At 35.3% G+C, this 12,865-nt stretch overlaps 1 protein-coding gene across 1 annotated transcript; it reads left to right on the top strand.

Moving 5' to 3' along the window:
• The first annotated feature begins 175 nt into the window (after positions 1-175).
• Positions 176-10,918, top strand: LOC126809584 (N-sulphoglucosamine sulphohydrolase). The gene is made up of 7 exons (XM_050534214.2): positions 176-431; positions 1,176-1,308; positions 4,766-4,899; positions 5,584-5,734; positions 6,116-6,354; positions 6,585-6,760; positions 9,716-10,918. Exons 1-7 carry the CDS (start codon positions 329-331, stop codon positions 10,364-10,366), a joined length of 1,587 nt encoding a protein of 528 aa, XP_050390171.1. The 5' UTR covers positions 176-328; the 3' UTR covers positions 10,367-10,918.
• Positions 10,919-12,865: the final 1,947 nt, after the last annotated feature.

The raw sequence follows: 12,865 nt of genomic DNA, 5'->3' as shown, positions 1-12,865 counted from the left end.
TTACTTGCAGCAAAATCAAACAATATTTGAACAGAAAGACTCAATCACAATAAAACACACAATATCTCTTTAGATTTTGCGTCATTCAATACTATCTGATCTAATTTACACTTTGGGGAAATTGATAAAAAAAATAAAAGATATTGAACTCGAACGTACATTTCGTCACGTGACTATCATGTGATTCAAGTACCAGTGAAAGGCAGGAAATGGAGTGGCCTATTTTCCTTCATATCTCATATCTGATGAATTTTTCAATTGACATATTATTACCATAGATATAAATAGTACTGTAATATGATAGCGTTGTAAATGGGTCGAGATATAGATGATAATAATGTATAAACATTACACATTGTGTTTGTTGTCCATCTTTTTGTTTATTTCTCTGTCTTATTGTAAAAGATTACAAAATGTCTTAGTTCTTATCGGTGAGTAAAAAAATAATTGTTCAGAACAGTAATAATAATAGTATATAAATCTTTATTGCAAATGAACATTCGGTAAGAACCGAATCAATATGAAAAAAACATGAAAAAGAAATGGACAAAGTAGCCTACTGGTATGAAACAAATCTATATATATAGGCTACTTAATTCGTTAATGTATATAGAATATATGGGGTTTTTTTAAATTTATACTAGGAAGTGTTCCTTAATATTAAGTTTATTCAGGATGTAACCTGGGCCTAATTTTCTGTGTTGCGGAAGATTCTTGCTTTTGTTCGAAATTGCTGTTTTTCCTACTGTGTGACTGTCCCTTGTTGATACCTGGGCTCAAGAGTCTTCATATTTCTCCCACTATTTAACAAGAATAATGTTCTATTTAATATGATTTTCCTGTTCCATTAGATCAGTTATATATGTATTAAAAGAATAATATTCAATTTAAAAATGATTTTACTGTACATGTAGGTTACCATTACTTAGATCAAATTCATACTAAATTAAATTGCTTGCAAAATTTGAGGTAATTCGCTAATCAATAACTGAAATGCAGAAGATGGTTGTAAAAAAAATACATCTCATATAGAATCTGCAACAAGGTACAAATGATATAAACAAAATGTCTGTGCCATGTACATTGCTCTGAGATGAAGTGTTATGAATTTATCAAGATGTGTTTATTGTTGGTCAGTTCTCTTTATTAGTTTGTGCATTTCAATACTTTTTCAGGTGATGATGCTGGATTTGAAAGTCCAGTGTATAATAATAATATATGTAAAACACCCAACTTGATGAAACTAGCAGAAAGAAGTGTTATATTCAAACAAGCTTATACATCTGTTAGTAGTTGTTCTCCAAGCAGGTAATTTTGCAGTCCTAATTAAAATTTTACCAACTTTTCGTTTTTTTGTTTTTTTCGGTTGTATACTCCACTGCATCTTGGTCTAAAGACATTCCTTTATAGGGAGTATTCAGTAATGCGCAAATTGTGATTAGTCGACGCCATGTCAACTCATCCATAAGTATGGACATAGGGAGGCAGACCACCATTAAATTTCATCATCTCGGTACCCACGAATTGTAGTTCGTCTATTTATAGCAATTCTCTCTCTCTCTCTTTTCTCCCCTTTTGCATGCCCATTTGTGTTGATTTTTTGGTCTAGAATGGACAAAGAGGGTTTGAATTAACATTTTCTGCCAGGTTTTGGTAAATATTCATGATTTTGAGACGGAAGGATAAGAGGGTTATCAGGTTAGCTACGGCGATATGTACGGCAACTAGTTACATGTTTTTAGTATGCTTCTTCAAGTTTGTGTATCTCAAAATTTTGGTGGTCAACCTCATACAAATTTTAGTGCAAAGACATGACCATTTGTTCCTCTGTCTGTAGTGAAAAGCATTCAGCCCAACGAAAATTTGGGGAAAAGTTGGAGGTGGGCAAAGAGGCCAGAATTAACATTGAAGTCAATGGGGAAATTAATGGTGGTCTGCCTCCTATATGAAAACAACCTGACAGTGGATGAAAGGCCTAAATTTGATGATATGATCTCCAAATTGTCAGAAAATGTGATATATGGCATTTTGATGGTAAAAAATGTGAAATGGTAAAATTTCAAAAATATTTGACAAATTTGGGAGGGGAAATTTTGATTTTAGTCAAAATTTTGTGATTTTCAGTGTTTATTTACTTTTCAAAATTAGTGGAAAATATTTTAATGTATGATTTTTACTTTTTCTGCCTTATAATTGTTAGACGGGAAGAAAGTATCATAATTTCACTTAATTTTGCCTAAAAATCATGATAAATTGTCTGAAATTCTTCAGATTACCCCCAATATTGCTGTCAAAATTTTAATTATTCATCTGTTGTAAAATGAACCAAAATGTCTTGCATGTCTTTATTTTCATTGTTAAATAACTTGGCAAGGATCCATGTGTTTGTCAGATATTGAAAAAGTATTCATGTGTTTGTCAAAAATTTAAAAATTAAGAAATTTAGTCTAATTATGTTCTGCTTAGGTGTGTTAGAATTTTCAAAACATGAGTGAACTGCATTTTGCTGCTGTTTTCCTCAGACTTAACACAATTTTAATCTTTCAAAACCTGAAATTGTTGCATTTCCCTTCTCGAGAAAGTAAAATCTATGTGTTTGCAGGGAAATTTATCTGTCTTCATTTCATTTAGACTGGCTCACCCTCCCCACCCCACCCCTTTTCTTGAAGATGATATTTGGATATTCAATTGAACATTTGTTGACTCCAAATTAGCAGTAATCTGATTTTGTGCTTGAATTGTAACCGAGCATTTTATTTGACACAAACAAATAGTTACATATAAGATTTCAAGGATTTCTAAGACTTTTTCTTCCAAATGAGTCCACACCCCAAAATGGATATGTTGTAGATGTGTTTTTTGCAGCTTAATGTTTTACATTTTGAATGTAAATCTATTATTTGTGGTGATCTTTGAAAATGTGGCACTTACAGGGCAATAAAATATGAATTAATAGCCTTTTCATACCCCTTTTATGCTTTGAATTATGTCAGAACTCCCTTTTTCCATCTCATTTTGTCAGGACATTGATGTAAAGATTAAAACAACTTGCTTCCACATAATATTTACACTATGTAATTTCAAGGATACCTCTGATTGTTAAAGTATTTTAAAAACTGAAATATTCCCATTTTTTTAAAAAAAAAATAGTGCTTTGCGACCCTTTTATTAGAGTGGCTGGTTGTCACCTAAATACAGCATTTATTTTACATTTATCAATCCATATTTTAATAAATAATTCATACTTTGTATAACAAACTGTGTTTGTATGTATGTATATAAGCCAGGGATAGAAAAACATGGCTTTTAGCCATATTCCATCAACAGTATTACTTATGTGGACACAAGTGGGATTTGTTACCACACCAACATTTTTAGAGGGTGGGCTTACAGGTTTCACTATAGTTCCTTACAGTTACCTTCAATGCAACAAATTTGCAGCTTGTCTTCCTGTATACCGGCCAAGGTTTCTAGAAATAAATGCTTTTCATCTCAGACTTTCCCAGAAATAGGGAAATATTAGCATTTTGAGCCATACAAAGTGTCAAAAATGGACCATTTTGTAGAAAAAGGTAAAAGAAAGTCAATTTTTGAAAAATATTCCAATATTTTGAATATTTTTGATGTGACTTGTCTGAAACTCTTTAAATCTTTTCGCAGAACTCACATTTCGACAAAATTAAGAAAGAATCTTCAATTCTAGAACAAAAGGCCCATGGACCTGAGCTGCAATCCGGTATACAAAACACTACATAACTTTAAAGGGTCACCATTTCTGCAGTAATTATTTTTTTCTGATTCTGTATTATAATAATTTTGCAAAAATAAATGTGAAGCTATAAAGAAAAGAATTTTGATGATATATGAACTTATAAAACCATATAGGAGGCAGACCACCATTAAATTTCATCATCTCGGTACCCACGAATTATAGTTCGTCTATTTATAGCAATTCTCTCTCTCTCTCTTTTCTCCCCTTTTGCATGCCCATTTGTGTTGATTTTTTGGTCTAGAATGGACGGAGAGGGTTTGAATTAACATTTTCTGCCAGGTTTTGGTAAATATTCATGATTTTGAGGCGGAAGGATAAGAGGGTTATCAGGTTAGCTACGGCGATATGTACGGCAACTAGTTACATGTTTTTAGTATGCTTCTTCAAGTTTGTGTATCTCAAAATTTTGGTGGTCAACCTCATACAAATTTTAGTGCAAAGACATGACCATTTGTTCCTCTGTCTGTAGTGAAAAGCATTCAGCCCAACGAAAATTTGGGGAAAAGTTGGAGGTGGGCAAAGAGGCCAGAATTAACATTGAAGTCAATGGGGAAATTAATGGTGGTCTGCCTCCATAGCTTTGATACAGAGTTACCTCCCTTGACACATCATATATAATTTATTTAAATTTTTTGTGAATTTTCTTATAATAATGTTTTATTATTACATGTAACCAACTAAAATAAAATAGACTAATTCAAAAGATTTACAACAAATGAAAAAAAAACCTCATAGTTAACAAATTTGTCTTCTCTTAATCAAAAAAAAATTTGACAGAGTTTTCTCCCTTTTCTACATTTTGAGCTTTAAAGGGCTCTAAATTAATTCAAACCATATATTTAGGACTAAAGCGTTTGTTTTTTATAGAAAGAAAATTAGAATGCTCTTGTCCGTGTATATTAGAATATTTGTAAAAGTCTTTGTCTTTATGTTCAAATGTAATTTTTTCTTTTAATTCACTCGGTGATATTTTTAACTTATTCTTTTGGATAGATCAGCAATATTAAGTGGATTACCTCAACACCAGAATGGAATGTATGGCTTACATCACAAAGTACACCATTTTAATTCTTTTGATAAAGTTAAAAGTTTACCACTTTTACTCCAGAAAGCTGGTATCAGAACAGGTACATCGCAATTTCAATCTAGAAAATTTAGCATCTGAAATCGTTATGTTTTTAATAAGTTAGATATATAAGCGATACAAGGCCATAATGGCAATAGCTAATGATACAACAGTTTTTTTCCTTATTATATAGACATTTATCTTTACAAAGCTGTAACATTGTTATGATAAGGAAAACTGTCTATAATTCCGTTCAATTTCTTTAATTCATTTAATATTTTGTAGGCAGAAATGAAAGATTCCTGTCATATTTTTTTTTTTTAAAAATGCACGAACAATATTTTATTTAAAGATGCAATATGTAAGATTTAGATAAAAAGCTGACGGTTCTCGCTATAATAATCAACAATAAATAATGAAAAATTAATATATTGAAAATTTCAGTCAAATTACATAATTCTGAGCGATGTCTTAATTGCTATTGCTACAGTTGTTACGATAGTAAACAAAGTTTCAATTATCCATATTTTAATTAAATTATTAAACAACAATCTTGTTTCAATCCATTATAAATCGCGAGCATCCGATGCTCTAGAGAGTTGATTATGGTCTTGACATGCTAATAAATGTCTAATTAATAATTTATATGTGTGAGGCCAAAAGAAAGACCTGCAATAGGCAGATTTAGCTTTTACATAATGCATCTTTAATAACGAATAATCTTTATTTCTGTTATTTTCTTCAGGTATAATTGGAAAGAAACATGTCGGACCTGAATATGTTTATCCATTTGATTTTTCTCAAACAGAAGAGAATCATTCAATATTACAGATAGGAAGAAATATTACTTACATGAAAAACTATTTACATCAATTTTTAAACTCCAATGATACAAGGTAAATATGTATGTAGTTATAGTCATAGTTCATTGATTAAACTAAAAATAAAATAACATGTAATTAACAAACATATTTTGAAATTGGGTTGAACATCCTACTCCGACTGGGAAACAAGGCTGGAAAATCCTGAGAACTTTTTTTCGTCCTATATTAGAATCGAACCTGGAACCTCCTGGCTAATGAGCCACTGGTCTCCCACAATATAGTGAAGTCAATGGATGAAAAGTTATCTATATTAATGTTTCTGATGTTTGTTCAGCAGATAGAACGGTTTTCTCCTTGCTTACCAAAAGATGATATTTATAAAAGAGATATAATAATGAAAGAATTCTTGAGAGGAGATAATACCTCACCTTAATTTCTATATTTTATTTACAGGCCTTTCTTCATGTATATTGGTTTTCATGATCCTCATCGATGTGGTGCAACTCATCCGGAATATGGATCATTCTGTGAGAAATTTGGAAATGGTGAACCTGGAATGGGTAGTATTGTTGACTGGCAACCTGTACATTATAAACCTGATGATGTTATTGTACCATATTTTGTACAAGATACACCAATGGCTAGAGCTGATATAGCTGCACAGTATACTACTATCAGTAGATTAGATCAAGGTAATTTCTTTCATTGATCCATGGCAAACGAAAGTATGAAAGGTTTATTGAAATGGTCTTTGTCCATACTTCCATCCCAGTTTTCTTTCCAGCGGATATCTGGTAAAGTATTCAAAATTTCTTCATGAAACTTTGTAAACTTTTGTGTTTCCATGGAAACAAATTTGACAAGATGAAATCAAATAAATAGTTAGTGAGTTTTTTGGTGACTCATTATTGTATTTTTATAGGTATTGGTTTAATGATAAAAGAATTAGAATTAGCTGGTGTTTTAGATGATACATTAATTATATACAGTTCTGATAATGGTATACCATTTCCTAATGGTAGAACTAATCTATTTGATGCTGGTATGGCTGAACCTATGTTGATATCATCTCCATACAATACTCATAGATGGGCACAGGTGAGATTATTAAAACATACATTATGCAGGAGCTAAATCCGCCTATTGCAGGTCTTTCTTTAGATCTGTAATGTTATATAAATTATTAATTACACATTAATTAACTTATTTAGACCATAATCAACTCTCGATAATCGAGACTTTGTTTTTTTATCATACCGACTTTAGTAATGATGATCGAGGCTAGCCTAAAATTCAAAAGCATTTTTATACGTCCACATTCATAATGTGAACGTATTATGCCGTCGCCCCTGTCTGTGTGTGTGTGTGTGTGTGTGTGTGTGTGTGTGTATGTATGTATGTGTGTGTGTGTGTGTGTGTGTCTGTGGTTCGCCTACAGGGCGCAATTCTTCATGGATTTTCTTCAAACTTGGTATACTTATTCCTTATACCCCAAGGAAGATCCCTATTGTTTTTGGTGCATGCCCGACCCCCCGGGGCAGAGCCACGCCCATTTCTAGTATTTGTTTGTTTGTCGTCTACAGGCCACATTTCTTAACTAATAATCTTGAAACTTTGCATACACATTCTTTGTACCCTAAGGAACATCCCTATCGTTTGGGGTGCATGCCCAACCCCCAGGGGCAGAGCCACGCCCATTTTCTTTTCGTGTGTCTTTGTGTCGCCTACAGGGCGCAATTCTTACTGGATTTTCTTCAAACTTGGTATACTTATTCCTTATACCCCAAGGAAGATCCCTATTGTTTTTGGTGCATGCCCGACCCCCAGGGGCAGAGCCACGCCCATTTCTAGTATTTGTTTGTTTGTCGTCTACAGGCCACATTTCTTAACTTATAATCTTGCATACACATTCTTTGTACCCTAAGGAACATCCCTATCGTTTGGGGTACATGCCCAACCCCCAGGGGCAGAGCCACGCCCATTTCCCATTTTCTTTTCGTGTGTCTTTGTGTCGCCTACAGGGCGCAATTCTTACTGGATTTTCTTCAAACTTGGTATACTTATTCCTTATACCCCAAGGAAGATCCCTATTGTTTTTGGTGCATGCCCGACCCCCAGGGGCAGAGCCACGCCCATTCCTTATATTTATTTATTTGTTTGTCATCTACAGACCGCATTTCTTAACGTATCAACTTTACATATTTATTCCTTATACCCTAAGGATGATCCCTATTGTTTTTAGTGCATGCTCGCCTCCCCGGGGCAGAGCCACGCCCATTTTTGTATTTGTTTGTTTGTCGTCTACAGGCCGCATTTCTTAACGTATCATCTTGAAACTTTGCATACTTATTCTTTGTACCCTCAGGAACATCCCTATCGTTTTGGGTGCATGCCCACCCCCCAGGGGCAAAGCCACGCCCATTTTCTTTTTCTATGTGTGTGTGTCGCCTACAGACCACAATTCTTAATCAATTGTCTTGAAATTTTTTCATATGAATTGCTTATACCCTAACGATGACCCCTATTGTTTTTTTACCCCCAGGGGCAGAGCCACGCCCATTTTCTTTTCTTTTTATGTCTGTGTGTCACCTACAGGCCACAATTCTTAATCAATCGTCTTGAAAATTTTTCATATGAATTGCTTATACCCTAAGTATGATCCCTATTGTTTTTGGTGCATGCCCGACCACCAGGGGTAGAGCCACGCCCATCCCTTATATTTATTTATTTGTTTGTCATCTACAGATCGCATTTCTTATCGTATCACCTTGAAACTTAGCATACATATTCCTTCTATCCTAAGGAACATCCCTATTAGTTGTGGTGAATACCCAACCCCCAGGGGCAGAGCTACGCCCATTTTCTTTTTTTATGTCTGTGTGTCACTTGCAGACCGCATTTCTTAATCGATCATCTTGAAATTTTTTTTAGACTTATTCCTTATAGCCTAAGGCTACGTTTTTACACTTATTCCTTAATCCTAAGGCTGGCCTCTATTATTATTTTTGGTGCATGCTCAACCCCTTGGGACAGAGTCACGCCTAATGTTTGTGTGTCTTGTGTTTTGCCTACAGGCCGCAATTCTTAACCGATCCTTTTGAAATGGGGATACCTATTCTAAACGTCATGCTTTTAGAATAAAGACATCGATTGTTTTAAAATAAAAATTGTGTTCTGTTAATGTGAACGAAACGTTAAACTGATAGCAGTCCTACAACCCAGTTTTATTTCACAGACCCTCAATGCAAACTGGACCATATCAAACAAAACAGGAATGTGGACGTATATTGCTGCGTTAGCGATGCTCTTGTTAGCATATTCTATTTAGGTTATCTATTTTTTAATTATTGTAGCGAGAACTGTCAACTCTTTATCTAATCTCCCATAATGCCCCTTTAATAGCTGATGCTAAATCCACAATTTAAAACCAATAAACCTGAAAGGTAAATAATCTCATGGCTTTAAAAGAAGCCCATCAAAATAGTTTACCCAATAGATATAGTTGGGACTGGATTGCTTATATTTTCAGCATAGAAAGCTGAATGTTGCAAAATTTTCAGTTCATCATATCTTTTTAAATACTGAACAAAATTGAACCATTTTTGGACTGATAATTTACTTTCGCAATATTGTGGTCTAAAAATTATAAAAAATCATCTACACAAAGTTTAAACATTCTACCTCAACTGTAAGCAAAGTTATGGATCAAAAGAGAGAGAGAAATGGGGTTTGACGTCCACTCGACATTAAGTCATTTTGGGACTAACATAATATGGTTTCAATTATTCGCTTGCGCATAGGGGTCTTTTAACAGTGGGAGAAACTGGAGGTCCCAAAGAAAGCCCAAGAAGTTAGACAGGCGACCCTACTCCTTGTCATGTAGGAATCAAAACCATGCCACTTGAATCAATGACAGACCTTCTGATCCAATGCGCACATGTTAAATATCAGGCCACCCACACCCCCTGTTTTTCAAAAGGTGTGACAGGGGACAATAATATTTACAAGCTCGGTTATTGTTAATATTCTTCAAATATTTTTTTCTTTTAACAGCAAAGCAATGCAATGGTTAGTCTAGTGGATATCGTTCCTACTGTACTTGAATGGTTTGGTCTACATTATCCAGATTACAAGTTAAATAAACAACTAGTTAAACTTACTGGAAAATCTTTACTACCTATTCTAAGTGAAGAGCCAGTCAGTGGCTGGGATCATGTATATGCTAGTCATGACCTCCACGAGGTCACTATGTATTATCCAATGAGAGTTCTTCGTAATAGACAATATAAACTTATTCATAATTTAAACTATAAAATGCCATTTCCAATTGATCAGGACTTTTATTTATCTCCAACATTTCAAGATATTCTTACACGGACTCGTCACAAGGAAAATCTGAATTGGACGAAATCTCTAAAAACATATTATTATAGACCTCAGTGGGAGCTATATGATATTGTAAATGATTCACAAGAACTAAAAAACCTGGCTTATAATAAGCAGTACCTTGATGTTATAAAATCATTAAGAATAGAACTAAATCAGTGGCAGAATGTGACTGCAGACCCATGGATCTGTGCTCCAACCGGAGTATTAGAAGCATCAGGTACATATAAAACACATCCATCCTGTTTACCGTTAGATAATGGTATGGATGAAGAAGATGATGAATTAGTTAATAGATACACAGTTCATATTAATTGATTTTCTAATATTCTTGAAGGTTTCTCTATAGTCTTAAATCCCAAGGGGGGGGGGGGGTAGATGGCCGAATGGTTAGCACGTGCACGCTGTATCATACGGTCTATCATTGAGTCAACTGGCGGGGTTTCGATTCCCCGGTTGTACGTGAAAAGGAGTAGGCTCGCCTGTCCAACCTTGTAGGTTTTCTCCGGGTCCTCCGGTTTCCTCCCACTGCTAAAGACCCCTACGCGTAAGCGAATTATTGAAATAAAATGCCATTTCCAATTGATCAGGACTTTTATTTATTCATCACATCATTGTAAATACTGAACAGATAATGTCCAGACAGGTATTAAGGTAGATTAAAAAGAGACAAATCAAAAGATGGCCCGTCTGTTAAGAAATTTTAAATTCATGGTATCCTTTGTAAATAGTGAATAGAATTGAACTATTGTTGGACTGATATTAAAAAGAAAGGAATAATTTATATTTTTATACATGCATGTAATTTTATTGTAAATAATTACATATAAATAAACATATAAATAAACATACAAAAAAATAAACAAAATATTGAACTACAAATAAATGATCGTTTTTGTATATAAAAATGAAATATCACATAAAGTTGTAGATATGAAATACAAGAATCTATCTACAGAATTGGGATTATTAAAGCAACGATGTGCCATTCACTTTTTTCACTATATTATCAAATTTCTCACAAGATTGATAATCTTCTGGCATGGTTTCAATTGGATTTAAACTTAACCCATCAGGTTTCTCCGCTACCTATGTTACGCTCGAGCAGCATATCTTTGTAAATACTCAACAGAATTGAGACATTTTTGGACCGATATTGTAGTTTTCAAGGGATTCTGATTGCGCTAAAATAAAGCAATGAAACTTTAATCCTTTATAGAAATATTTCTTATTGTCTATATACCCCGCCTCACAGGATTATTTTTGTAACCAATGAAAAAGAGCTGCCGTCCAAAACACATCTTGGGTTAAATCTTTTTAATTTTAAGTTTGTTGCTTGGGGATTACTACCGTAAGTTTTTCTTTGAGGATGATTTCCTTTTATCCCAAATTATATACTATTCAAAAAAAGTAGGGGATATTTGATTTTTAAGTGTTATTAAAGTCACCTAATGAAACTGACGAAGAAACAAATGACAAAATGAAATGAAGTTCACATTCATCGATTTATTCCAAATGATCGTTAGACTAAGTAAGGCACAGACTGACCATTATAAGGGTAAAATGATACCCGGGGTCAAACAGCAAAGTTACCACAGCATCACAACCAAGTCAGTAACGGGTAAATCCTCCTCTGTTTGCCAAAAAAGCATTGATCCGACGTGGCATACTCCTAATGAGACGTCTAAGGTCATTTTGGTCCAGATTGTCCCATTCCTGTTGCAACGCAGCAGCAAGTTCTTGGACATTGGCAGGACGTTGTTGACGTTGACGTAACCTCTGTCCAAGCATGTCCCAGACATGCTCGATGGGGGAGAGGTCGGGACTCAGTGCTGGCCAAGGTAATGTGGTGATGTTCTGTTGTTGGAGGTAACCTGTAACGATCCTGGCCCTGTGACATCTTGCGTTGTCATCCTGGAAGATGAAACGGCGGCCATGACGTCGTGCGAACGGCACAACATGGACTGCCAAGATGTTGTCCCGGTAGTACTGGCCTGTAACACGCCCTGCAACAACATGTAAAGCCGTTCTTTCAGCAACAGTGATGCCTCCCCACACCATAACAGAACCACCCCCAAATCGATCATGTCTGATGACGTTAACGTCTTGGAAGCGCTCGTTTCGACGACGCCACACCCTCTTACGTCTGTCCAAAAAATCAACAGTGAACCTTGACTCATCTGAAAACATCACATTGCTCAAGCGTCGATTATCCCAGTGTTGACGATCCCTACACCAACGACGTCTTGCCTGAATGTGATGATCTCTCAAACAAGGGATCACGCGAGGACGTCGGGCGCGAAGGTGACCCCTATGCAGTCGATTCCGAATCGTCTGGCCACTCACTCTCACACCAGTGTCTGTTTGAAGACGAGCGCTGATCTTATTTGCTGTGATGACACGATTTCTCAAGGCCAAGGTACGGATAAATCGATCCTGGGCTTGAGTTGTCGCCCTTGGTCGACCTGAGCGTGATCTGTCCTGTACAGATTGTGTATCACGGTATCTGGACCATAGCCTGCTTATGACAGACTGAGAAACATTCATCGTCCGCGCCACAACCGCCTGTGTTGTGCCGATCTGTAGCATGCCAAGGGCACGTAACCTTTCATTTTGGGTAAGCCGACGCATATCAAAATTTGTTTTCTGGTCACTAAAACAATTAAACTGATGTTTCCACCCGGGAATTCAATGCCACAATGACTGTAACATTCAAATTCAGAGTCGTGCAAATCTTGGGTTGGACCCCCATGACGATCCCAAGCATCACCTGCATTCCATGCGGTAGTTCTTGGTGCGTTTGGGCGTCAAATGTAA

The sequence above is a fragment of the Patella vulgata genome, chromosome 2 (genome assembly GCF_932274485.2).
Source record: "Patella vulgata chromosome 2, xgPatVulg1.2, whole genome shotgun sequence".
Taxonomy (NCBI): domain Eukaryota; kingdom Metazoa; phylum Mollusca; class Gastropoda; family Patellidae; genus Patella; species Patella vulgata.
Note: the sequence above shows the minus strand (reverse complement) of the source record. Positions and strands in the feature narration are given on the sequence as shown.